A 26,545-nucleotide genomic window follows, 5' to 3' on the forward strand; every position below is an offset into this window, starting at 1 on the left:
GGTTTTTAAATAAAAACTTAAAATTAGGGGCTGGAGATGTACTTCAGTGTTAGTGACTGTCTAGGATATGCTAGGCCCTGGGTTTGATTCTCAACAAAGCAAGAAGTAAAAATTAATTTACAAACTAGAATCCTAGGGGTTGGCGAGAAGGGTCAGTGGTTAAGAACACTTGCTGTTTGGTTCCCAGCACCCACATGGCAGCTCACAGCTGTCTGTAACTCCAGTTCCAGGAGATTCAGTGCCCTCTTGAGGCCTCTGAGAGCACTACCTGCAGATTGTGTACTTAGATGCATGCAAAACACTCAATCTTATAAAATAAAAAAATAAAATTTTAAAATGAAAAAGCCCTAAAAAACTATATATATATAGTTTTTAGGAATAAGGAAAGTATACATAAATATTTAGACAGGTTAGCACTAAATAGTAAGCCAGCAGCTATAATTCTAGAAGATACGTTAGTGAACATTCCTTGCATAAAAACACAACATATGTAGCCATTTTAGCCGTCTTCCATTCTCATCTCAAATAAACTTTACAAGAAAAATAAATTGAAGAAGGGCATGTCATTAGCTAGAACTGTAGTCCTATTTGTGTGTGTGTGTGTGTGCGTGTGTGTGCGCGCGTGTGTGTGTGCGCGCGCGTGTGTGTTTGTGTGCGTGCGTGTGTGTGTGTGCGTGTGTGCGCGCGTGTGTGTGTGTGTGCGTGTGTGTGCGCGTGTGTGTGTGCGTGTGTGTGTGCATGCACGTGCGCGTGTGTGTTTGTGTGCGTGCGCGTGCGTGTGTGTGCGTGTGTGTGTGCATGCACGCGCACGTGTGTGTTTGTGTGCGTGCGCGTGCGTGTGTGTGTGTGTGTGTGTGTGCATGCACGCGCACGTGTGTGTTTGTGTGCGTGCGTGTGCGTGTGTGTGTGTGCGTGCGTGTGAGTGTGTGCGTGCGTGTGTGTGTGTGTGTGTGCATGCACGCGTGCGCGTGCGTGTGTGTGTGCGTGTGTGTGTGTGCATGCACGTGCGCGCATGTGTGTTTGTGTGCGTGCGCGTGCGTGTGTGTGCGTGTGTGTGTGCATGCACGCGCACGTGTGTGTTTGTGTGCGTGCGCGTGCGTGTGTGTGTGTGTGTGTGTGTGCATGCACGCGCACGTGTGTGTTTGTGTGCGTGCGTGTGTGCGTGTGTGTGTGTGTGCGTGTGCGTGTGTGCGCGCGCGTGCGTGTATCAGATACTCAGTAAAGACATCAGTAACAACAGTAATGGGAAAAGGGAGGTGTACCTGCTGACTAAATGATGTCTTTGCTTCTTGCAGCTTCGTCCTCCTCAGCCTGCAGTCTACTTGTTTGTTTTAGACGTGTCTCACAATGCAGTGGAAGCTGGATATTTGTCAGTTTTATGCCAGTCATTACTAGAAAACTTAGACAAGTAAGAATATTTTTATTCATATGTAGATATATGTGTGTGTAACATTCGAAGTGATCTTGTACGATTTATTGTTGTGTTGTTTTGTTACCAAGTTTTGTTTGAGTTGACTGTGTTTACCTAATTTTGTAGACTATAAGGATTCAGCTCCTTGTTACGATTTAATAACAACATAGTACCTTAATTCATAAAATAGTTAGTGCTTTAATATTTTGAAAGAACTTGGATCTTGTCTATACCTGTGAAGGGCTGACCTGAGCACTGAGCAGGAGAGACTGGCCTGTGCACCAGGAGTCTGGATGCCACTGTTACTAGTATGGCTGAATCTAAGGGATAGTAGGTTAAGTGGCATTAACAAAAGCATTGAGAAATACATGCCTAACGATTGCACTCGTGTCCAGACTCTTCACAGCTGATCTGTAAGTAGAAGAGTGCTAGTATTGGGCTGCACGGGTGAGGTGGTGGGATGAAAGGACACAGACATCAGACTGGTGGCGGTGACTGAAGATACTGAGTACATTCAAGCAATCTTACAACATGCTGACTTTATGTATTAATTAGTTAAATGTTGGTATCCCACAGTATGAATGCATCTTAAGACATTTGTACCCTCTAGGTGCATTTTTTTTTTATCAATTTAGTAAAGCTAATAAAATAAAATGTTATAGAATGCTAGCTATAATTTATGACTGGGTAAGACATTTTTTTCACAAGCTAGTTTTATTGGCACTAGTGAGGGAATGATTTGAAGAAAGGGGAGGTAGGAGCTGAGTTTATGTTGAAAATGTTAGAAAGCCAGAAAAGTGTACTGTGCATACTGGTACATGGGCCTCAAGCTGTGTACAGCAATAGATGTCTTATATAATCTCTTAACTCCCTCCTGTGTGTCTCCAGCAGTCAGGAAGGAGTCTTTCCACTAGCTTTGAAGAGGATCCTTTGCAATTTCTGCAAAGTTATTATGTACATAGTGTGTGTGCTAGAAATGGCGCCCTGCCTCTCATTAGGCCAGCACTCTGTCACTAAGCCACACACACAGCCATGCTGGCCTGTCTTTCAACTCTAAGTTACCCTTGGGCTCAGTACCCCTTGAGGTACTGCAGTGCCAGATGTTTTCTTTGAGGGAGTGGAGCAAGTTCCCATTCCGTCTCCTGCTTCATCAATCAGTTCCCTCCATTACTCTCAGAGAAGTATGAGGAAGTGGCCCCAATTATTCCAGTGACTATTTGCAGATTAGATTGTTTAAAACCAAAAGGATAACCTGAGAATAGAAAATAGTCATTCTTATTTGATTACAACAGAAAATAGACATATTGGAAAAGCAAAAACAAAATTAGAAAGGGCCCAGGATCACAGCACTGTAGTACATTTCCTGAAAGGGTTCTTGAGAAAGGAGTTTGCTACAGAAACCTTTTAGTAGACATTAGTGAATTTTCTTAGCAGGGTAGGTCAGTAGGCTCCACTAATGTCCTCAGACTTTCTGAACCCAGAGGTTTCAAAGGAGTGCATATTAATCTGTGGGAGCATAAGTCTTGCTGGGTATTGGCACCCCATTATAGCATTTTTCTCCCTAAAATCTGTTTGAGTGCCCTTGAGACTGTGAGGTGGTAGATCAGTCATCCTTAACAATATAAAGTGTGCTTGGATGCACATTCTACTTTCAAATCTTGTAAAAGATTTGCTTACTTTTATGATACATACCACATGCATGCCAGGGTCCAGGGAGATCAGAAAAGGGCACCTGCCCTGGGAACTGGAATTGACCATGTTATAAGCCACAATCGGTTTGGGGAACCCAACCTGGGTTCTCCCCAAGTACAGCAACCACTGAGCCATCTCTCTAGCCCCTGGAGTCTTTTGTATCCAAAAATATTTTAAAGACACACACTAAAGCAATCAATTACATAATCAGAGTAAACACAGCTGGGTGAACTTTAAGATGTACTTCTGTAACGCATGTTGCTGTGGGATGTAATGAATCTCTGTCCCACCAGCCAGCTCCCAAATAGTGACATGAAGACTTCCTACTCCTTACAAAAGCTCGGCCTATAGCTTAGGCTTGTCCTACCAGCTTTTTTTTTTTTTTTTTTTTTTCCAGTTAAGAAGTTTAGGGGGAAGGGAATAAAGGAAGAGAGAAAGAGGGAGATAGCAAAGACCTGCCCTCTTCTTCAGAGGGACAGTGAGAAAGAGCCCACCAGGTCTTATAACTCAAATTAACCCGTTTATTTTCATCTATGTTCTGTCACATGGCTCGATACTGCCCATCCTGATTCCTTCATGTCCCTGTGAGCCTAGATTTCTTGTCCTCTTCCTTTCTCTCCCCAGAAATCCCTCCTGTACCTCCTGCCTAACTGTTGACTGTTCAGCTTTTTATTACACAGTCACAGCAATATATCTTCACACAGTGTACACATATCCCACAACAGAGGAAAGCATGGCGGGCTTCATTCTTGGTACCATGGCCTTGTTTTGAAAATTAAATTCTAACAGAAAACTTCCTAGTGATTGATAGTAGATAATCATTTCAATGTTTATAACTGTATTTTTTTGTTCAAAATTCACACATTGAAGTCTAACAACATGGTTCATTTTTTTCCTGGAAAGTATTTGTCATTCTGCCCATACAGTGTTCAAACAGGGTACACTATGATACTAAGACAAAAAATATGATCACATTTTTACTTGAGTATGAGAATGAGGTGTGGTGTCTCACACCAGTAATCCCACATTCTAGAACTTGAGGCAGGATAGTCACAAGTTCTAAGCCAGCCCTAGCTGCAGTAAGAGACCAGGTCTCAAAACAACCAAAAAGTATGCCTTGGAGCAGCAGTTCTCATTCTGTGGCCTTGACCCCTTGGGCATCATCGCATATCATATATATAGAGAGAGATAGATATAGATATATAGATATATGCTATATATATATCAGATATATAACAGGAGCAAAATTACAGTGATGAAGTAGCAACAGAATAATTTATGGTTGGAGTCACCACAACACCAAGCACTGTGTTCAAGGGCCGCAGCGTAAGGAAGGTTGAGAACTGCTGTTCTAGAGGGAAGTAAGCAGGCGGTGTTGAGCTTTTGAGAGCCACTTGGGTTCTGGTTTGCTCTTAGCTGAAGGCTAACGTTTCACTTGTGAGTCAGTACGCAAGTGAGCGCTCCTGCCGGAAAACAAGACGCTGCAGTCTTGGCTGTTTCCTTGTGTGCAGGTTCAGATAGTTCTTCCGTCTCCTGTGAAAAGTTATATGTTATATCCTTAGACTTAGCCCATTTCATTATTTTCCTAAGTAGTGTGACTGAGCACTTTGAATTTCAAGTTGCCATTTTTGTTCCTAGGCTCCCTGGGGATTCACGAACAAGGATAGGATTCATGACTTTTGACAGCACTATTCATTTCTACAACTTACAAGAAGGCTTGTCACAGCCCCAAATGTTGATTGTGTCTGATATAGACGGTAAGCTTCAGCAGAGTAGTCTGTGTAGCTGTGGGTTTGAAGTGGGGGCCCCTTTACTTTCCAGTCTGTCTTTTCATGGGCTTGAGCATGATTTGGTAAACCTTGTTTAAAATAGTTGTTTTCTTGGAAATGCTTGATTTTAAGGCGTGGGGGGCGCGGGGGAGGGGGGATGTACATATGGAGTATATATGTTTACTAAGGCAGAATTGTAATACACATGGCAAGTGTCCTCGTAGAACCAAAATGCATTACTTTATATAATCTCCTCTTGACTGTGTCCTCATGAAATGTTTTTTCCCTATAGATGTTTTTCTGCCCACACCGGATAGTTTGCTTGTAAATCTGCATGAAAGTAAAGAGGTGAGATTAATTGGCTTTCTCAGAGTAATGTAACTCGTGATGATTGTCTACTGGTCTATTGCTGGTAGACACTGTAGGGAACATCTAGTGAGTCCTTCCTGCACAGTCCCCAGAGGTGGAGTTGCCATGCTTTATTCTGGAATATTTTAGAGAAGAAAACCATCTTGCCTTCTCAGTGACTCAATCTTCAATCTTCCCTCAGCTTATAAAAGACTTACTCAACGCATTGCCAAATATGTTCATCAATACCAGAGAAACACACAGTGCCCTCGGACCTGCACTTCAGGCTGCCTTCAAACTAATGTCTCCCACGGGTGGCCGAGTGTCTGTGTTTCAGACACAGTTGCCTTCCCTGGGGGCAGGACTTCTGCAGTCCAGAGAAGATCCAAATCAGAGGTCGAGTACCAAGGTATTGCATGTTGAGTGTTTGTATCTTTTGTTTTGTTTTTTGAGAAAGGGTTTCTCTGTGTAGCTCTGGCTGTCCTGGAACTCACAGAGGTGCCTTTGCCTCCCTGAGTGCTGGGATTAAAGGTGCATGCCACCACCGCCCGATGACTGTTTGTATCTTAACCACTGGGTTTTTTTTTCCCCCAAAGACTGAAATTATCCATTACCTCCTCCTTGCTTCATTAGCAGTAATAAAACCAATAAGAATTTAAGCCAGACTGCCCCTATTTGGGGGATTGGTGTATTCTTCTTATTATCTAGTTAATAGGCCATAAAATGTGGTCCGAAGAGATGGCTCATTGATAAGAGCACAGACCGTATGCATCTGCTCACCAAATTCAATCCCTTCCAAGTAAGTCGTTGAATGTGGTGGCACACATTCATAGTTCCAGCAGTACTGTAGCTTGTGGTGGCCCATGTGCACACACACACACATAAACTAGTGTGTGTATGTGTTTAGAAATGTACCCTAATCCTATTTACAGATGAACAAAGTAGTGTCTTGCCAAAGGTTGAATGGCTATTTAATGATAAAGCTGTGACTTGTTTTCTGTCCCCAGTGTCATTTCTATTATACAAGTAAAAAACTTAATCAAGCTACTATAATTTAACATGCTTCTGAATACAGAGGGAATCCCAATCATTGTATAAAACTTAGATAGTAGAGAAAAATGTAAGCCACTACGTAGCCAAATGTAGTCTCACTATTTAGGTATTAATGCTTAGTTAACACACACAAACTAATGTAATTTGGCTTCACTCAATAGACTGTGTTTTTACTCTGGTCTTTTTTATTGTGATTTCTGAGATCCCCAAACTCATGTATGGGTTAGTAAATCTGAAAGTGCTCAGCTGCCCAGTAGCTGGGAGGGAACTCATTGAGCCTCCCTGACCCTGCCAGCAACAGAATAGCATCATGTTCAGCAGCATTCACTTTGGAGCTAACTTTCTATCAGTCTGACATCATCAGACTTACTCAGTGTTCTCAGCTGTGAAAGATAAATGATGAAATTTTACAGGATATATACTGTGAGAATTGAATCATTCAGGTTATATAAACTATCTAAAGTGTGTCATTTAATGCTTTTCCCCCTAGGGGTGAAGGTGCAGGGGTTCTTACTCAGTAACTCAGGCTGGCAGTCCTCCTGCCTCAGTTTCCAAAGTGCTGGTTAATGGTCTGAGCCATAGCGCCTTATAAACACTAGGTTTTATTCCTGTTGGAAATCTGGGCCCATACTGTTGGTTGGTAATGGACTAAAGTCTCTATCTTCTTCCTTGTTATAAGAGACATATACTGTGTGCATAACCAAAGGTTCTTACTTTATGATCTGTTGGCTTAGGTTGTGCACCATCTTGGCCCTGCAACTGATTTTTATAAGAAACTTGCTTTGGATTGCTCAGGACAGCAAACTGCAGTGGATTTGTTCCTTCTAAGCTCACAGTATTCTGACCTTGCTTCTTTGGGTAAGAAGATGTCATTATGTTACCTAGTTAAAGATGTCTACATGTAATGAACACAGTGCATTCAGTAAGCATTCTTAGTACTGGGGGAGAAGGGTGCATGGATTAGATAGGTAGTGTGTATAATGTTATCAGTAAACTTTATTTAAAGCCTTATACCAAATGAAACTGCTCTTAATAATTCTGCTTTGTGGCATGATTCCTTAGCCATTCTGCTGAACCATCAACTTCAGTGTCTGTTACATTTTATAGATGTTTCAGGTTTCAGATCTATGGGATTCTGTCCATGTTGGCTTTCTCATAATAGGTTTTTTCATGACACGCAGCCTGTAGTTGTTGCTAGTCGGGTAGACTCCAGTTGTTTCTCCAGCTTATCCTGCTGTCTCTCTCTCTAAAGCATGCATGTCCAAGTACTCTGCAGGGTGCATATTCTACTACCCATCCTTCCACTCTGCTCACAACCCTTCGCAAGCAGAAAAGTTACAAAAAGACCTCAAACGGTACCTCACCAGGAAAATTGGATTTGAAGCTGTTATGAGAATAAGGTGTACTAAAGGTATGGACTTCTGAAAAGGGTTTGTTGTGTTACATTCCTGTGTCAATCAGCAAGAATTCCCAGACCCATGGGGTGGCTGGTATCACAGAGGACTCCCTGTTGGGTCCAGCTGACCCCTGCCTGAAATATAGCTATTGAGTGCTCATTGACCAGTTTCTCTAACTAGAGTAAGTGGGTGAAAGCAGCATCTTTGTTTACTTAAGGAAAGCACATGTCAGAAGTTACTTGAAAGTGACAGAACAGGAAAGGTTGCTCCCTTAATAGCCTTTAATTCACGACTTCCTTGGGTTATGTGATTGTCTGTGGGGTGAACTCTCATCTTAAATCCAAGGAAAGGAGCCCTCGGTTTCTTATTTTTTTGTCTGACATTCCTGTCTGAGCTGGACTTCATGTAGAATATGATAGCAAGGGTAGGTAGGTGTAAACGTAGGTTAAACAGGATACAGGCTCCTTTATAGAGCCTGCATTGTTTGTTTAGGCAGAAGCTCTCCCTAGAGTGCAGCCTCCCTCTGTAATTGTGCAGAGGGCCATTGACTGAGCAGTAGCTATAGCTCTGCCCATCTTCATGCCAGTTCTCTCTTCCCCAGGTCTCTCAATGCACACTTTCCACGGGAACTTCTTTGTCCGTTCCACTGACTTGCTGTCTCTTGCCAACATCAATCCTGATGCTGGATTTGCAGTGCAGCTGTCAATTGAAGAGAGCCTGACAGACACTTCCTTAGTGTGCTTTCAGACAGCCCTGCTCTATACGTCAAGCAAAGGTATGTTGTGGAAACCCAGGGGCTAGGCGCCCGCTTCCCACCTCCCTTTTAGTAGACAGGAGGAAAAAAATTATCTGCAGTGGCAGTAATGGCATTTGCATTCACTGACTAAATATAGGTTCTGTTTCTCTTCTTAGCTCACGTTTGAATTTTTAAGTAACACATCTTAAAAGATGAATTTATTACTATTTATGTGTGTGTGCATGTGAGTTTATGTGCATCTCATGCAAACAGGAATTCATGGGGCCAAAAGAGGGCATTGGATCTCCTGGACCTAAGAGTTCCTAGTGGTTTCCAGTTAGTATATGGGTGCTGGGACTCAAACCAGGTCCTCTGCAAGAACCGTCGTCACCTTTAACCACCAAGCCATCTCTCCAGCCCCAAATAACACACTTAAAAATATTTTATCACGTTTATTTATTTACTCTGTGTGAACCCTCATAGGCAGACATGCCACAGCATGCATGTGGAGGTCAGAAGACAACTTATAGAGTCAGTTCTTTCTTTCACAAGTAGGTTCCATGGCTCAAACACAGGTCATCAGGATTAATTTTTGGAAAATTCATATTTAGCATCCTATGTTTATGGCAAGCATGGTGACTAATTCCACCATCTTTTGCATTGGTGCTCTATAAAGTCAAGAACTGTAGAAAAGGTCTTCATTTCTTACTTGACAGTCTAGGGTTTTTGATATTTGACTCTATTGTGTATAATTTAGAACAATATTGAAGGTAATTAGAAACTCTGGAGAGAAAGCGCTTGCTGCTTCCAGAGCCTGGGTTCCTGTTCACAGCTTCCACACAGGGCAGATCACAACTGCCTGTTTCTCTAGCTTCAGGAGATTCAGCCGTTCTCTGGCTTCCATGGGCACATGCTCACTTACGTGTACAGATATACATATACTGGAAGTACAAATAAAATCTTTGAAAAAAAAATCAAACCAGAAACTAACATTTAACTGTTTGTAACATATATACGTTCATACTTTACAGGTTAGAGAATGCTCTTAAGATACGTTTATTTTATGTCAGTGAATGTCTTGTCTGTCTGTCTGTCTGTGTGCCACATGCATGTTTGGTGCCTATGGAGGCCAAGAGAGAGCATTGATTTCCGAGGACTAGAGTTGCAGACAGTTGTGAACTGCCATACGGGTGCTGGGAACTGAACCTTGTCCTCTGAAAGAATAGCAAGTGTTCTTATCCTTTGAGCATCTGTCCAGTCTCTGGAGAATATTGTATTTGAAACATGCTAATCAGACTGGCGATGTAGCTCAGTGCTGTAGTGCTTGCCTAGCATTTGTGAGGACCTGGGTTTAATCCCTAGCACCAAAAATAGTAAAAATAAAGATACTTGAAACATTAATTATAAAGCCTTTTCTGTTTCAGAATGTTGATGATTTAACCTAGCCAAACCAGAAATTTGAGTGGAATTGTGAAGTTTGCTTTCTTTCTTAGCCCACGGTGCTTTAAGAGCATGCTTCCTTTTATTTAGGTGAACGGAGAATTAGAGTTCATACACTCTGCTTGCCAGTGGTGAGTTCACTCGCAGACGTCTATGCAGGAGTGGATGTGCAAGCCGCCATTTGCCTTCTGGCTAACATGGGTGAGTAGCATGCGAAAAAGCTGGTGACATACCTTTTTCTAACCTAAAAACTGGGGCTTTTCTATCTTTTTTTTTTTTTTTTAGAGAGAGATATTCCTTCATTAATTAAAAAACATTTAATGCATTTTCATTTATTACAGGATGAATTAGGCTGTTCTTACATTTTAAAAATAATTCTTAGTTTAAAATCTACTAAGTGGGGTTGTGATTTGTAAAAACCAGGATCTCCTTCAACTATTGTGTAAACTGTCACACATCCACACTGTGAAATACAACTCAGCAGCGAATAGGAAGGAGCCGTCAAACAGTTCAGCAAGTGTGACTTTCAAAGGCATTATGCTCAGTGACACAAACTGTGTCCCTGTGACTCCATTTACATGACATTTAGTAAAAGGAAAATTGATAAGATGGACAATAGATTGTCAAGATCGGGGCAGAGAGAGAACTTTACTACAAAGGAGCCCCACGGGGATTAATTTTGGGGTGATGAAACTGCCATGAATCTTTATTGTGGTAGTGTGACAACTGCTTTTGATATGTAACTGCCATAGAACTATACTCAGAAAAGTACATTTTACTCTAAGCTTAAAGAAACCGTCAGTAATTAACACACTCCTGAGGGTTTTGCTTTTAATATGTCTCTTCTTATGAATAAACATAAACATGCACTAAGTCTTGCTTTTCCCACATACACTGGAGAAAGCAGCCGTTATTGCTCACTTGGAGCAAAATTATAATGGCACTTACAGAAAGACCTGCTTTCCACACCTCGTCTGGAAGTACTAGGGAGTGAACCAGAGATCCAAGGATTGTGTCATTAGTTCACATTACAGAGAGACAGAGACAGAGACAGAGTCTGATGGCTGAATATCCTCTTGTTTTGCAGCTGTGGATCGCTCGGTGTCCTCAAGCTTGTCAGATGCCAGGGATGCCCTGGTGAACGCTGTGGTTGACCCCCTGTCTGCCTACAGCTCCGCAGTGTCAAGTGTGCCGCGCTCCGTGCTGACAGCACCCAGCTCCCTCAAGCTGCTCCCACTCTATGTTTTGGCGCTTCTCAAACAGGTAGTTCTCTATAATTCACAGCTGATCAGTGTCTCACAAGCTCTCAGGGGAATAATAGTTAACTAGAGAATTATGTACTTTGGTATTGTAAGGCTTTTGAAAAATAGGGGGAATATGGAGGTATGCATACCATGACTCCTGTCAAAACAGTGTCCTTCATTTGTATGGGCAGTTTGAATAAGAAGGGGTCAGAGCCCACCCTTCACACGTGCTGCTGGAAGAGACTCTAAGTAAGGTCTAACTCGTGCTGAGTGTGTGTCTGTCCATCGTTTCATCATGCTACAGGAGCTGTATTTGCATCATCTTAGTTCACTTCACAGTAACCTCGCAGATCGTTTCTGTTGTCCTTACAAGGACAGGATAGTTCAGAGAAGCTTGATTTACTCCCTTGACCTATTACATGTTGGTTGTTGGGTTTGCTCTTTACTTGCTACAAGTGTGTTTCACTTGGAGCGTGTCTTTTTCCTTGCAGAAAGCATTTAGAACAGGCACAAGCACACGCCTGGATGATCGTGTGTTTGCCATGTGCCAGATGAAGTCTCAGCCGCTTGTTCATCTAATGAAAACGATTCATCCCAACTTATACAGGATAGACAGGCTGACGGATGAGGTATGCTTTCGTCGTGATGCTCTGCCTAAGGCGGTTAGGTATTTTCAGTGGTTCTCCCACTCTCTTCTTCCCCGTGGTGGTAAACACTCGGATCGTGGTACACAATAGGACTTCTGGGATCTAGGTACACAATAGGACTTCTGGATGCTATTTGCCTCTGGGTAGAGTTTTTAAAAGTAACCTACCATGGGTTCCATTTTAATGTGTGATTCAAAGCTAAGTTACAGTATTTTGTATTTTGCAGCTATTGGCCGTTTGTGATATAACCAGACTACAATATTACATTCAATTGTATCTTTGGGATTAGTATTCATCCCATACATAGTCTTATGCTTTCAAGAGGAATGTAAAATGGGGCAGTCAGCTGCCGTAGTTTTGATATACACTGACCTTAAAAAGGAAGTAAATGAAACAGTTAATCAATCCATTTTACATTTCCTCATTTTTATGTTTTAAATTTGAATACATTTGAACATCTTCATTTTACTGTAAAACTGTGGTATACAGTCAATGTATATTCATTCTCTAAAATATGTCATAGATTAGTGTCTTAAAGAGGTGGTGACTGATTCCTAAAGTCTGATGACAGTAACGATATGTTACATGACTCACTGAATTTTGCCTTTTATTTTCAGGGTGCCATACATGTTAATGACAGGGTAGTACCTCAGCCATCACTTCAAAAACTGTCTGCAGAGAAGCTGACCAGAGAGGGGGCTTTCCTCATGGACTGTGGCTCAGTAAGCATCACTACTGCTCTGACTGGCAGGGGACACACACTGTCTAGTTATCACCCAGCAGACAGGGGTACAAGGAATCTGACTGGCACAGGAGCTCAGTTTACTTTTGACCCAATAGTTGCATATCAAATTAATGTAAATTAGTAAATTATTGAGTTATATGTACTCAGAAAAGAAATTCCTACCATCAAGAACTTTACCATCAGAATCATAAAATTCAAATGGACCTCAAGAATTTCTCTTGTGGTTCACCTTCTGTCCATTGCCAGAAATTCTAGTGATGGTTGGAGGTTAGAAAAGTCACTGTGCTCGGGAGGGACCAGTCATCATGACAAGTGTGAGCAGCCACAGAATTCACAAGTTGAAGAAGAAATAGTAATTGAAACAGTAAATGGGAAATAGGGGTCAGATACTCTTATTAAAGCAGTGCGTTCCTACTAGGGAAATGAATGAACAGGGCTGGAAAGATGATGGCTCACTGGTTATGAACACTTAGCCAGAAGACCCACATGGCAGTTCACAACCATTGATAACTCCAGTTCCAGGAACTCGGAAATCCCCTTCTGGCCTCGGTGGACACTGCACACAGATAGACAAAATGCTAATCATAGAAAAATATTTTTGTTTTAAAAGTCTCATTTTATATGCATTTCATTTATATGCATTTCATTTTAAAAGTCTCATTTTATATGCATTTGTGTTTTGCTTGCATGTTTGTACGTGCACCATATGCATGCCTCGTGCCTGAGGAGGTCAGAAGGGACCTTTGGATCGATCTCACTGGAGCTGGAGTTATGGATGCTATGAACCACCATGTGGATACTGGGTACCAGACCCGGGTTGTCTGCAACACTGACAAGTCTTGTAACCAAAGCATCTCTCCAGCCCCTAAATAAATAAATCTTGAGTGAGGAGGAACACAAAATGTTCTTAGAAGCCTTGAAACTTAAGCAGAGAAGATGAGATTACTTTTGTTTCTTAGAACTAGGTTCACAACATTCTAGTTATATATCCCTTTTATGATTGTTAGATTTTGGGTCTGAGACAGCAGAAATGACCTCCTTTATGTATGATAACTGAGAGAATTGGTTGTAATAGATTTTCTATTAGGGAATTAATATTCTGTTGCACCCCCACCCTTTTTATTTTTCAGGTCTTTTACATCTGGATTGGCAAAGGTTGTGACAATAACTTTATAGAGAATGTGCTTGGGTACCCTGATTTTGCAGCAATACCACAGAAAATGGTCAGTGGATTTTGTTGTGTTACTTTTCTTGAGGAGAAGAAAACAAATGTCTATTTACTGTGGTTAGGACACTGATGACAGACAAAAGTATCAGTTCTATCCAAGCCAGTCTGGTAAACCAGTGCATTTATGGGGCCTACTTACAGGAACATACGTGAGGGACCACACACAGATCGTGGGGGCTCAACACGGCTGCACCACTCAATCCAAACTCAATCCAAATATACGTGAGAGACCACACACAGAGCGTGGGGGACTTAACACTGCTGCATCACTCAATCCCACCTGTCTTAGGGAAGCTTAATCAGGGAGCCTCCTTCAGTTAACCTGCCTCTTATATTCTCCGATACCTTCAGCTGGGAAGCAGGAGAGACTGGGGGCCCCTTTCTCTCCTGGGGAAATGCTAACAAATTCATTGGCAGTAGCATAGACTAACTTGCCAATGTACTGTTCAACCTACTTTGTTTCCATGACTGCACACCAAGGTTATCTCTCCTCACTGATGGAGATGGAATGGTCAATAGCATATGTTAGCCCCGGAGGAAGTAACTTTATGTCAACAGTTTTTGCATAATTAAGTTTTATATTTTTTTTATATATGTGTGTAATTTGTTTTTAGCATAACTTTTTGTGATGTTTGCCTTTTTTTCCTTCTCCCCTTTTTCAAACTGGGTTTTCCTGTGTAGTCTTGGCTAACTTAGGGCTCACTCTGTAGACCAGGCTGGCCCCAGGTTGTTCCCGTGTGCTAGGAGTACAGGTGTGCGCTGTGGCATGTGGCTTAGTTTACCAGTTACATTCACAGGATTATGCAAACACTGTCAGCAGCTGTGGGAACTGTCAGCTGTGGGAGCTGCAGCCTGAGGACTTCCTGTCAGACCTCTGCTGAGAGCTGCTGGGGTTCTCACTTTGCTGCACACAAGAATGTCAGCACGAGTCAGTGTGAGGCAGATCAGGGAGGTTGGTAAGGAGGGGGTTGTGAGTGTGAGCACTGTGGGGATGAGCACTGTGGAGATGAGCAGGGCCCTGGACTCTGCTGGCTGTGGTCAGCGCTTCAGTGCCTCTCAGCACTAGCTGTCCACACTTGGGACGCTGCTGAAGTCACATTGTTTAAAGGCTTTCTAAGGAGCCCCTCCTCCTGTGAGACTAAAGGGTTGTTTGTGAGGGACATGAGAAAATAAGGGCAAAACCTAGGCTGAGAGAGAGTCAAAGGAATCATTACTGTTGCAGATCACAAAGGGGTTAAGACGCGTTTTGACTGGATACCAAGTTGATCACTTTTGTGGTATTCTCCAAAGGGTGTGTGCTTGCTTGCACCTTGGAAGAGGGTAAAGCTAAACTCAGATGTCGTCAAGCATGGTTTGTGATATTTGACCATACATATTTGAAATAAATGTTATCAAAGGGGGATGTTGTGTCCCTGGGCATCTTAGGTAACCTTTTTTGTTTTCTGAGACAGGGTCTCTGCATGTAGCTGAGCTGTCCTGGAGCTTACTGCATATTCCAGCCTGGCCTTGAATTTTCAGCAATCTAGCCACCATGCCACGCTTGTGTCCACAGCAGATTTTGTTAGTTTATGTTGACCTTCTTGACTCTCAGCTGATAGGAGGCATAACCGGGCTCCCGGGAGGCCCATTCTCTCCTGTCTTCCCTCAGCTTTCCCTTTCTATCCTGCCTCACCGTCACCACTGTCTAATTTCAAAACTTCCCATCACTCCTCAAAATGGAAAACCTTTCTGTCCAGCTTCTTCCCTCCCCCCAGCTGCTAGCTGTCAGTCTACTTTTTAGTTATGATTTTGCCTGTTCTCAATAAGTCACCTAATGGAGTTACACACTACCTGGCCTTTCTGTTATGTCTGAGACAGAGTCTGGAAGCTGGTAATGCTAAATGAATGTTATTTATCAGGTGCATGAACAGACAAAGGATTGAAATATGCTGCAAGCACAGCCAGTGGGCCAGTTCCCAGAGAGGTGGGATGACTGAGGACTGGGACTAGAAGTCAAGAGGAAATGCTTGCCCTTCTCTCATGAGCCATTTTTGCAGGGTTCGTGTCTGTAGAGAGGTTTTAGAGTGGGTTGTTTTCCTTGAGACTCTTAAAGATAAGGGTCGTGATCTTCAGGAGTTAGGTTCCAGGTGCTGATGTGACCATGAGTCACTACAGTCGGGTTCCAAGCAGCTGTCAGGATTGTTGAAGGGTGGTAATTTCTACTTCATTTTCACCTTTTTAAGCCAGATGTAGTAGTGTACAGCTGTAATCCCAGCATTTGAAAGGTGAGTGCAGGAGATCAGGAGTTCAAGGCCAGCCCGACTACATCGTGTCTAAGAAGACAAAAAAAACAACAACAAAAAAGTCAGGTGCAGTGGCCGTGCTTGCCTTTAATCCCAGCATGGGAGGCAGAGGCAGCACTGTGAACCCAGTGCCAGCCTGGTCTACACAGAGGGTTCTAGGCCATCCAGGGCTACAGGGAGACTGCCACTTCTAAAAATTTGATTTAAAACAAATGTTAAATATTGGCATGAATTGCACCTATGATAATTCAACAGTTCCATTTGTTTTAGTGTGTGAGGTATGATTTGGGTTGTTCGCTGTGGACTTTGGCTGTGAAAAGAAGAATTGGTTTATTCCCTACCCTATGTACAGTAACCAAATGCATACACTTTCAGGTTATTGAAAATAGCCTATAGTTCTAAAATATATTTACAAGTCTAGATTTTAAAACTTTCAAAATTAAAGATGGGGGCTAAAGTGTTCCCCAGAGGACCCAAGTTTGATTCCCAGCATCCACATGGTAGTGCACAGTCATCTGTAACTCCAGTTCCAGGGATCCAACACCCACTTCTGGCTTCTGTGGACACGGCATGCACATGGTTCACAGACATACATGAAGGCAGAACATCCCATCTGCTTTTTTTTCCAGTGTAGCCCGAGAAGGGACCTTTTTCTTTTTAATAGTTTATTTATATGTGTGAGTGTTCTGTCTGTCTCTTCTGGTGCCCATGGAGCCCAGAAGAGGGTGTTGGGTCACCTGGGAGTGGAGTTCCAAACAATAGCCGCCTTTTGGTGCTGGGAATTGAGCCTGGGTCCTCTGGAAGAGCAGGGAGTGCTCTTCTCCACTGAGACATCTCTCCAGCCCCCCAAAATGAGTAAATCTTTGGGGGGCAGGGAAGAATCAAAGAAAGACAAAATTCTCAGAATGCGAGTTTTCAAGGAAGTTATGTGTAAGTCAGATTGGAGTTTAGTAATGGCCCTCTTCATTTGAATACTGCCCCTAGAAGAAACAGTGCACACCAGTCATTGTGTGTTCTTTACTGGGTTGCCTAGACAATACAGTAATCAAGTAAAATGTCATCCATATACTGACCAGCACACAAATGTTTTTTCTACAACTAAATTTTCCTTCCTGTGGTTGTTCCTGTTGGATCTAGGGGGCAGAATACAGGCTTGTGATTGGCTTCCTGGAAGCCCCAGTTCCAATCCGACCCCAGTATCTATCTACCAGATGACAAAGGTTGGAGATCATAGGCTGTATGACACGGTAAATTATTTCACTCCAAAAACCTGTACATTGTGGATGTATTCAGGGAAATCTGTATAGGTATACACATGCTTGTAGGGTTAAATGTTGTTGTTACAACCATTCTATGGCCTTTACTAAAAGAATTGCAGCCTGAGAGAGAAGAGTATGTTCAATGTTAGTGTATATTGGTATTTTCTATTTGTTTCTTTTACCAGACACATCTTCCAGAACTAGACACGCTATCATCAGAGAGAACTAGATCCTTTATAACGTGGCTTCGAGACAGCCGACCATTAAGCCCAGTCCTTCACATGGTCAAGTAAGTCTTCCGTAACTTTGTGGTGATGTCATCTTTCCTATGCTTCTCCACAAAGCAAGTTTCAGGACTTTGTAGTGTGGAAGTGTGACTTGATTGACTTCTCCTGAAGTCCACACGGTAGAGTTTCTATAGTGTATATTTATCCTCTGTAGTGTATATATTATATATTAGGTAAACGCTGTTTTCTGCCTTTCAGAGATGAGAGTCCTGCCAAAACAGAGTTTTTCCAGCATTTGATTGAAGATCGCACGGAGGCTGCATTCTCTTACTATGAGTTTCTGATTCACATTCAGCAGCAGATTTTTAAGTGAAATCCACAAAAGTGAGTCAGGACAGACGCTCCACAGCCAGGGAAAGCACCATCCATCAGAGAAGCACAGGAGACTTGACACGAGCTGTTGTTGGAAGACACGATGCACATCACTCTGTCTGAGGCTTGGGCCGGAGATAGAGGGCAAGAGGGAGCAAGAGTCCCTCCCTCCGGACGACGCTGACCCACCCAGCGTGCCCGAGTTGGTTTCTACACACTTCCAGAAGTGCAGCAGTACAGTGCTCTTCTGAGAGCCTGCAGACTCGAGGACTGTGTGGAATGACATGTCATAGTCTAAACTAGATAAAGTCGTCTTCTTACAATTAACATTTCTGGACTTGAACTCTGACAAGAGAGGCCAAAGGGCAGCAGTACTGTGTCACTTGTTTGTATGAATTACTTTTTAACAGGAATGATTCATATTCATGAAATGAATTCAACATTTTCCCTGTAAAGGCACTAGAGTTTCAGTACATGAGCTATAGGAAAAAATATATATAATGTACATAAGTGTTACATTTGTAAAGAAAATATAAAATGTAACTAAGAACATGAATTGCTAAACTGTGCTACATTGTTGGATGACAACTCTTTGTCACAGCTAGGGAATGAGGTTGACTAATGCATATTATGAATTGAGTCCACAAAAGAAACACAAAACTCTTTGTAATTCTGTTAAATCTTTTATGTGGATTTATTTATGATCAGCCTACTAATTAAAAATATTTTGCTTGACAGTTGGTTTGTTGGCTTGTTTGTTTTGTGGAGGGTTTTTGTTTTGCGGGGCTTGGTGATGTTTTTTAAACAGTAGGAATCTTGAATTTACTGCTCAGATAGGTGCAATGTGGAGCTGCATTCATCAGTGAATCTATACATGTCATCAATTTGCAGATACTACCAAGTGATTACTGTTTGTATTCTAAAACATGTTATTTTAAATACATTTATTGACGAAGCATAATCTTATCTCATTTAAATTATGGATTTTTTTTCCTACCTATTTGTAAAAAGAAATTTTTAAGAACATGTGACTTTTTAATTGACTTGAAGATCATATTGAACTTTGAGAGATTTTTGTTCTGATCAAACTCTGTCATTCAGAGTAGGTTATTTGCTATAAAAATTGATGATGGACTCCATTGGATTGTGGAGTGGAATTTTGTTTTATGAACTGTGAAAGTCCTTGTTAGTAAATGCTGAAAAAAAAAATAAGGCTCTTGGCATGTGTGACTTCTACCAGTTTTAAAATTTTGTAGATCTCTTTATTTTTATTTTTTCAGAACAAAATGTTTTGGTACTTGTTTGGGGCAGAGAAGGAGGATGAGATAGACCACACAAAGAGGCAGCTTATGAAGAGATAAAGACACAGTTGGCAGGAGCAGTGATCTGATGAATTTAGCTCCCGAAATTGCACACTTTGGTGTAGTCCCCCTGGCCTTTTCTCTCTGAGAATAGCCACAATCCCAGGAGACAGCACCCTGGGGTTCCTGCTTTTCTTTAGATAAAGATAAAAGCACTCTCTCCCAGCCCCTGATGGAAAATGAGTTTAAATGACTCACCCTAATGAGTGGCAGAGCTGTAATAAAAACCAAGTGTTCTCCTTTTCCACAGCCCCCCAAGGGACTCTGCTTGTGTCTGCACCCTACTGTCACCACCCGGGAGCTTACTGTGGTTCCCGAAGGGCAGCTAAATACTGTTACTTTTTGTTTGTATTATTTATCATGTATTATTGTGTGTGTGTGTGTGTGTGAATGAGAGCAAGTGTGTGGAGGCCAGAACACTGGCAGTTAGTTCTTGCAGCCCGCTCTGGCTGCATGCTGTCATGGTAAACTTTGATCTACTGAGCCATCTTACTGGTTAATACTGTCATTGTAGAACAAAAGTATGATATTTCTACTTAAAGAAGAATGTTTTGTCTTTGTGAACTTTGTTTATTTTAAAAATTACTAAATCGGTTAACATAGTACAAGAAGCCCTGTGACCACAGTTCTAATAATGTGTGGGTAGCGACACCCCTTTAGGGGTCAAATGGCCCTTTCACAGGGGTCCTGAATGTCAGATATTTACAATTCAAAACAGCAAAATTACAGTTATGAAGTAGCAACGAAAATAATTTTATGGTTGGGGGGGGTCACCACAACATGAGGAACTGTATTAAAGGGCTTCCGGTGTGTTAGGAAGGTTGAGAACCACTGCTGGAAGGTGGGAGGAGGCGGGGCAGGGGGGGCGGGGATTGTGTGTCAGCTGTCGAATGTAATGAATGCTGGGAAGTCAAGCTGGGAGAAGCGGCTGAGAAAACTATTTTAGAAAGTAATGAGAGGCTCTTCTGCATGGCAAGAGAGTTGATAGAAGCCCGACGGCTCTTTGGGAGGAGAGCCATCTAAGCAGTGCTGTCAGTCAGTGAGTCTGAAAAGTACCTTTGGATCACACTTGACTTTTATGGAAGACTCCAGAATATCAGCAGAGAAGTGGGGAAGTGTCTGGTACCTCCAGAAGAGAGAGGCTCCCTGGCTGTTGTTGTGTAGCACGTCCGACAGGTAGGACCATGTCTGGTGGGCTTACCTGTATCCTAGGGACAGGCAGGACCAGGAGGGCACGGCCAGCCTTGTCTGCAGATTGAGACCCTGCCTCTAAAAGAAGACACGTGGGAGGAACTCACTTAAACTAAAGGAAGATAAGAGTGGTGAAAATGAAAGTGGAATTCCTGTTTGCAGATCCCAGTGAGGTCAAAGGACTGGTGGAATATCTATACCAGAAGGAATACATGGTCAGGATACAGGAGTCCGTTTTGAGATTTGGATGGTGTCAAGAAATTGTCGCAGGCAAGAGTGATGGCTCAGTGGTCAAGAATGCCTACAAAAGGTGACTCACAGCCCCTACAATTCCAGTTCGAGGAGAAACTTGTTGCTCTCTTCTGGCCTCCAGGGCATAGTATACATGTGGTGCAAATACAAGCAGGCAGACACACACACACACACACACACACACACACACTCTTTGAATGTCCATGACTACAAGACTGCTGTAGACTGTCTGGGAGTAAACACTTGGGATGTTATCAAAGATAGCTGGAGGGAGGGGTCAGGATGGAAAGCTCCAGGCTTAAAGTGGGTCCTCCATTAATTATGAAAGTGTCCCTACAGTGACAGAAGTAAAGGACTGCAAGTGACAGGGTATGACACTGAGTGGCATGAGCCTGGGGAACCTGTGACAAACAATGAGGAAGAATAATCTGGGGATGGGAACCCAAGCCAGTCATTCCATGTATACATTTTAGAGATTTCTAATTTTGTTATAAGAACAAAATTATGCCATTTGTAGAAAAACGGCTGGAATGCAAGAGCATCTTGTTAGACTCAGACACCAGACAGATACCACATCTTTGTGTGTGTGTGTGTGTGTGTGTGTGTGTGTGTGTGTGTGTGTGTGTGTGTGTGTGTAATATTTAACACACATGTATGCTTAAATATACCTGTATAAAGCATGGTAGCAGAAGGGAAACAGAAGAAGGGTACATGATATTCTTGATCAAAATGTCATAAAACCACTTTGTACAACAAATTACACTAGTTCTTTTAATATTTATTTGTAACCTTAGGTTTGTGGTTTTTGCCTGCATGTATGTCTGTACCATGTTTATGCACCAGGTGTGTGCAGTACCCACAGGGGCTAAAAGAGGGATCACATTCTGAGGACTGGGGTTAAGGGCAGTCAGTCGCTGCTATGTAGATGCTGGGGGGTGGGTGGTGGGGGGATTCTGGACCTTCTGACAGAGCAACAAGTGCTCTTAACCACAGGAGCGTCTCTCCAGTCTACCTAATAATTTAAAATATCTGTCCTTGGCTAAAAAGATGGCTCAATGGGTAAGGGTTCTTGTCACCAAGCCTGATGATGGTCTAAGTTTTATCCTTGGGATCCACATGGTGGAAGGAGACAGTTGCTTCAAGTTGTCCTCTGGCCTTCATATATGTGCTGTGGCATGCATGATTGCCTATCACTGCCATGACAAGAGACACCATCCCTCAGAAGATAGATGTCAGGAAGAGCATGTGGTGAGTGGCATCGGGATGTGCATGTGGGGACACTTACCCTGATGGTCTCAGAGACAATAACTGTTGGGTGAGCAAAGGACATGCTTACGGGGAGTTCTCTTTTCTGTTGAAACTCGGTTCCAAAACTGGGTGTGCAGCTGTAATCCCAGCACTTGGGACATGGAGACAGGAAAATCAAAAGTTCAAGGTTCTTCTCGGGCACAAAGTAAGTTCTGGACAAGTATGGGCTACATAATACCATCTTTTAAGGGAGGAAAGGAGGGATGAAGGGGGAAGGGAGAGGAGGAGGGAGAAGGGGAGGGAGGGAAGGAAGGAAGGAAGGAAGGAAGGAAGGAAGGAAGGCAGGCAGGAAGGAAGACACTGAGTTCTTAGACTGGGGATGGGAATAAAATTCCAGGGAGAAGTTTTTGTATATCTCTCTATTGTTTCCTCCACTTGGGCAGGGGCTTAACCAGAAACATATACTGTATTTTTGAAGAATATATATACATTAGTATATATGTATATGTCAAATAGCACTAGCCATTTATTTCTATTTGTTTTTGTTTTATGACAGGGTCTCCTGTGCCTCAGACTGGCCTTGAAGTTTCTATACAGCAGAGGGGATAACGTTGAATTTCTGATCCCATGTCTTCACCTCCTGAGTGACAGGATTACAGGTGTGCCTCACTGCATGTGATTTCTGGGGCACTGGGGATGGGAAACGGGACTTCATGCAAACCAACTGAGTTACCTCCCAAGGCAATGTTGATAGTCATGAGACCAGAAAATATACAGATGAGGAAACTGGTATGTTAAGGAAGCCGTGAGGCTATTTGACATATATTTCCCCTAAAATATTTTTGAAAACAAGAAAATATGAAAATTCACCCAAAAGTTTAACATTGAAGATATTATCCAGAAAGTCAAAAGTAACCAAGAAAAGGAAGCAATGGACCACCAAGAAGGCTCAGTGGGTACAGGCGCTTGCTACGAAGCCTGACCCATAGACTCATATTCAAAGGCAGGAGGAGGTATTCACAGGTTAGCATGGCACAGGAGACAAAGAGCTAAAATATAAAATGATAGCAAAGTAGCTTAAGAAAATTGGGCATCACCCTTCCTGCCTCCTTAGGATACCTGTAAGAAGGAGGCAAGCACGTTTGTGTAAGTGGCTTTAGGACGGGAGGCAGCCATGTTGTTGTCTGGTGGGACATACACAGACCCACCGTTGGCGAACCATGTTAAGATGTTCATTCTTTTGGATAATGAGCATTAATTACTCTTGACCACGTGCACTGATTCGTTTCTGTCAGCACAAGCTAGAGCTGCCTGGTAAGGTGTAACCTCCCCTAAGGAACTGCCTGTCTGTCTACATTGGCTTGTGGGCCTGTTTGTGTCGTTTTTTCTCTTGGTTAATGATTGACATGGGAGGAGCCCTGCCCATCTGGACAGAACTGCACCTGGTCGAATAACAAAGCTCAAGGATGCTGAGTGAGCCTTGGAGAGGAACCAGTAAGCAGCTCTTGCACTGTGGTCTCTGCTTCAGTCTAGGCCTCCAGGCTTCTCCCTTCATTTCCCCGAGTGAGGGATCTAACACAAAAGTTTGATATACTTTTCCTCCTCCGTGTCGCTTTTGGTCAGTGTTTTGTTACAGCAACAATGAAGCTAACCAGAATGCCACTAAATGAGTTACTACACATCACTAAAATCTTGGATTGTTTTATGCTTTTTAAAAAAATGATTATTCAGAGGCCCATTTGTGGAGATCAGAGGATAACTTGAGTTCGTTCTCTACCACCATGTGCATTCTGGGGATGAAAGTCAGGCGATCAGGCTTGGTGGCAACTGCCTGTAGCCTCTGAATCTCTTCACAGGGTACCACCCCACCACTGCCACTCTTTATTGAGGCTTTTATCTAGCATACAATAGCATTCATTATGGTATTTTGTAGACAGAAGTTTGTCCTGCCTGGTCCCACAGCCACTTAGTCCCAGATAAATGCACAGAGGCTTAGGACATCCCCCATCATCATTTAATGACATCTCATTATACCTTGCTCTTATTCGCTTTGCTCCCCATCCTCCCACACACCGGCCCTCTCTCCACAGAGACCCACTTCTGCTCCCCACCCCCGCCCCCCTTATCGCCCCAATACACACTCCAACACTGAAATCTAGATTTCACTCATGAGAATAAATATGAACTGGATGTCGTGATGCACGCTTTTAATCCCAGCTAGGAAGGCAGAGGCAGGTAGATCTTTGAGATTGAGGCCATCCTGTCTACATGTTGAGTTCCAGGTCAGCCAGGGCTGCATAGTAAGTAAGACCCTGTCTCAAAAAAATAAAATATTAAAATGAGAGTAAATGTATTTTGTGTTTCTCCTTCATTGTCTTTGTCATCATCGGCCATCTAATGTCTTGTTAGGAATGTATGAATTTAGGTTCTGCATATGAGAGAAAATATAGTTGTCATTCTGAGTCTAACTTAATGAAGATTACTAATAATTGTATGCACAATGGTAGTTAATATTGTATTAGGATTTTACTGGGACAACTATTCTTCACAAAATCCTGTTTTTTGTATGAAGATTGTTTAATTTTATAAGATTGCCCAGAAGCACAACTGCAGGTCCCATCCCACATATAGTTTACCCAGGAGCCAGCAGGAGCTGCCCTGTCCCTGACTGTCAGAGATGGGCATCATTTAGAAGAGCAGCCCTGCTGGGAGGTGTCCATGGCTTCGTTTACAATCTTTGCTTTGTTGCAAATATGATTATCTTACCTAGAGAGCCACTCAGGTTGCTGTATATTATTTTAATTAGTGTTTGGTGACATATATGTACACATTTTATACTTTATTTTTCTGGTTTTCTATAATGAGATTTTAAGATAAAAAGAAAGAATTACAACATTGCAAAAACAAAAAACTCAAGTATGTGTAGACTAACCTATACTTTGCTTATAACACTTACTGATTATAATAGCAGATTAAAACGGGCAATAAAATACTTTTTTAAAGTTAATAATCTATACTTTTATAATTGTGTTTAAGTTCTTAAAAATAAAAAATAGTGATTTTTGTGTGTTCCTTCCAGTTCTTTATTACATATGAACTTACTTAAAGGGAGGCATTGACTATTCCTTAGGTCGGCCCCTCCCTCCCTCCCTTTCTCCTTCCCTCCCTCCCTGGGGTTGAACCCCAGGCCTTCTGCAGCTCTGGCAGATACTCTACCACTAAGCTACACCCCAATCCACCTTTATCCCTTTTGAACTCCTACTTCCCATATCCGCAAGTATCCATCCCAAGGCAGAGTCTACAAAACCATGTTGATTTAATTGAATGACTATAAAAACTCACTAGCCCTTCCTGGAGGACTCTTAGGCTCACCCCTGACAAGCGATTCATTTCACATTTACCCTTAGGCAAGTTGTAAAACTGTACCAGTTAAGAGAACTCTCCCATTTTTAAATGAATTTCCTATCTTTAATTTTTAATGAATCACCCGCAGCCCTGGCATTCAATTTCTTCTTTGTAGTCCTTCTCCATTAGGATTTAACTTCCTATTGGATGGCAAATTGGAATGGGATGGGAAGGTACTGTGATCTGCTCCCAATTACTTATTAAAAATAGGTTTTTATTATTTTTTTCAGAGTCAGGAATAAAGAATATTAACAAATGAATGAATAACACATTTAAACAAGAAAGGCCAAGACTTAGAACTAAGGTGTTTAAAAACTAGGACTGAAATGGCATGCTTATAAACGATCAACTGAAAGCCAACCCACAACCCCAACTTAATGAGGCCAAAATGCCTAACAGGATTTATGGGGATCCCTTGGGACATAATCTGAGAAAAAACAGATTGGAGCAAAGTTGGAGTGGAAGACGTTTGAAAGCAGAACACAGCACTAAGCTAAGAACAGCTAACTGCGTAGCATTATAGGGAGCTGCTGCCATTCATACCTGAGCCTAAAGCACTGTGCTCCCCTTCTTGGGAAGCCTTCTGAACCACTTCCTGCCTGGCTTTGCTCAATGAGCCCCTCAGAACTCAGCCAAAGCAGTACTACCTTGTGCAGTCTTCGATGGGCACTCCCCACCCGTGTTAGATATTTCTTGGTGTTGGATGTGCCCTTACTGTGCTCGTCTCCCCATCACAGCCATGCTGTGTTATAACTGGCATTCTCTCTTAAAACATAGATGCTGCTTGTAGTGATTGTTTGGCTCCTTGCTCTCTGGGGGCCTTCCACCCTGCTCCCAAATAAACACATGGAGACTTATTCTTACTTATGAATGCCCAGCCCTAGCTTGGTTTATTTCTAGCCAGCTTTTCTTAAATTATCCCATCTACCTTTGCCTCTGGGCTTTTACCTTTATTCTATATTCATTTCTCTCCTTCTCACTCTATGGCTGGTTGTGTAGCTGGGTGATTGGCCCCTGACGTCTTCCTCTCCTCCTTTTCTCTTCCTCGCCTCTTCCTCTTCTATTTATTTTCTGATTGTTAGCCCCACCTATCTCTCTCCTACCTAGCTACTGGCTGTTCAGCTCTTTATTAGACCAATTGGGTGCCTTAGGCAGGCAAAGTAACACAGCTTCACAGAGTTAAACAAATGCAACATAAAAGAATGCAACCCATCTTTGCGTCATTAAACAAATACTCC

General features: G+C 42.4%; 1 protein-coding gene and 1 long non-coding RNA gene across 4 annotated transcripts in view; both read left to right on the plus strand.

Moving 5' to 3' along the window:
- Sec24b (SEC24 homolog B, COPII coat complex component) overlaps positions 1–18,587 on the plus strand; it is a 73,245-nt gene extending 54,658 nt beyond the window's left edge. For all 3 annotated transcript variants that reach the window (XM_027395708.2, XM_027395709.2, XM_027395710.2), the window contains 14 exons: positions 1,296–1,408; positions 4,742–4,860; positions 5,165–5,220; positions 5,423–5,629; positions 7,008–7,131; positions 7,526–7,684; positions 8,272–8,445; positions 9,937–10,047; positions 10,934–11,109; positions 11,582–11,719; positions 12,355–12,459; positions 13,613–13,705; positions 17,437–17,540; positions 17,737–18,587. In XM_027395708.2, the coding sequence (XP_027251509.1) occupies positions 1,296–1,408; positions 4,742–4,860; positions 5,165–5,220; positions 5,423–5,629; positions 7,008–7,131; positions 7,526–7,684; positions 8,272–8,445; positions 9,937–10,047; positions 10,934–11,109; positions 11,582–11,719; positions 12,355–12,459; positions 13,613–13,705; positions 17,437–17,540; positions 17,737–17,851 (1,794 nt within the window). In that variant the 3' untranslated portion in view covers positions 17,852–18,587. The remainder of the gene's footprint in view (positions 1–1,295; positions 1,409–4,741; positions 4,861–5,164; positions 5,221–5,422; positions 5,630–7,007; positions 7,132–7,525; positions 7,685–8,271; positions 8,446–9,936; positions 10,048–10,933; positions 11,110–11,581; positions 11,720–12,354; positions 12,460–13,612; positions 13,706–17,436; positions 17,541–17,736) is intronic.
- A 1,510-nt stretch (positions 18,588–20,097) lies between these two features.
- Positions 20,098–24,251, plus strand: LOC118237797. The gene is made up of 2 exons (XR_004772118.1): positions 20,098–22,107; positions 22,459–24,251. It is a non-coding gene; the product is annotated as an uncharacterized LOC118237797 (long non-coding RNA).
- Positions 24,252–26,545: the final 2,294 nt, after the last annotated feature.

This window comes from Cricetulus griseus (genome assembly GCF_003668045.3).
Source record: "Cricetulus griseus strain 17A/GY chromosome 1 unlocalized genomic scaffold, alternate assembly CriGri-PICRH-1.0 chr1_0, whole genome shotgun sequence".
Taxonomy (NCBI): Eukaryota; Metazoa; Chordata; class Mammalia; order Rodentia; family Cricetidae; genus Cricetulus; species Cricetulus griseus.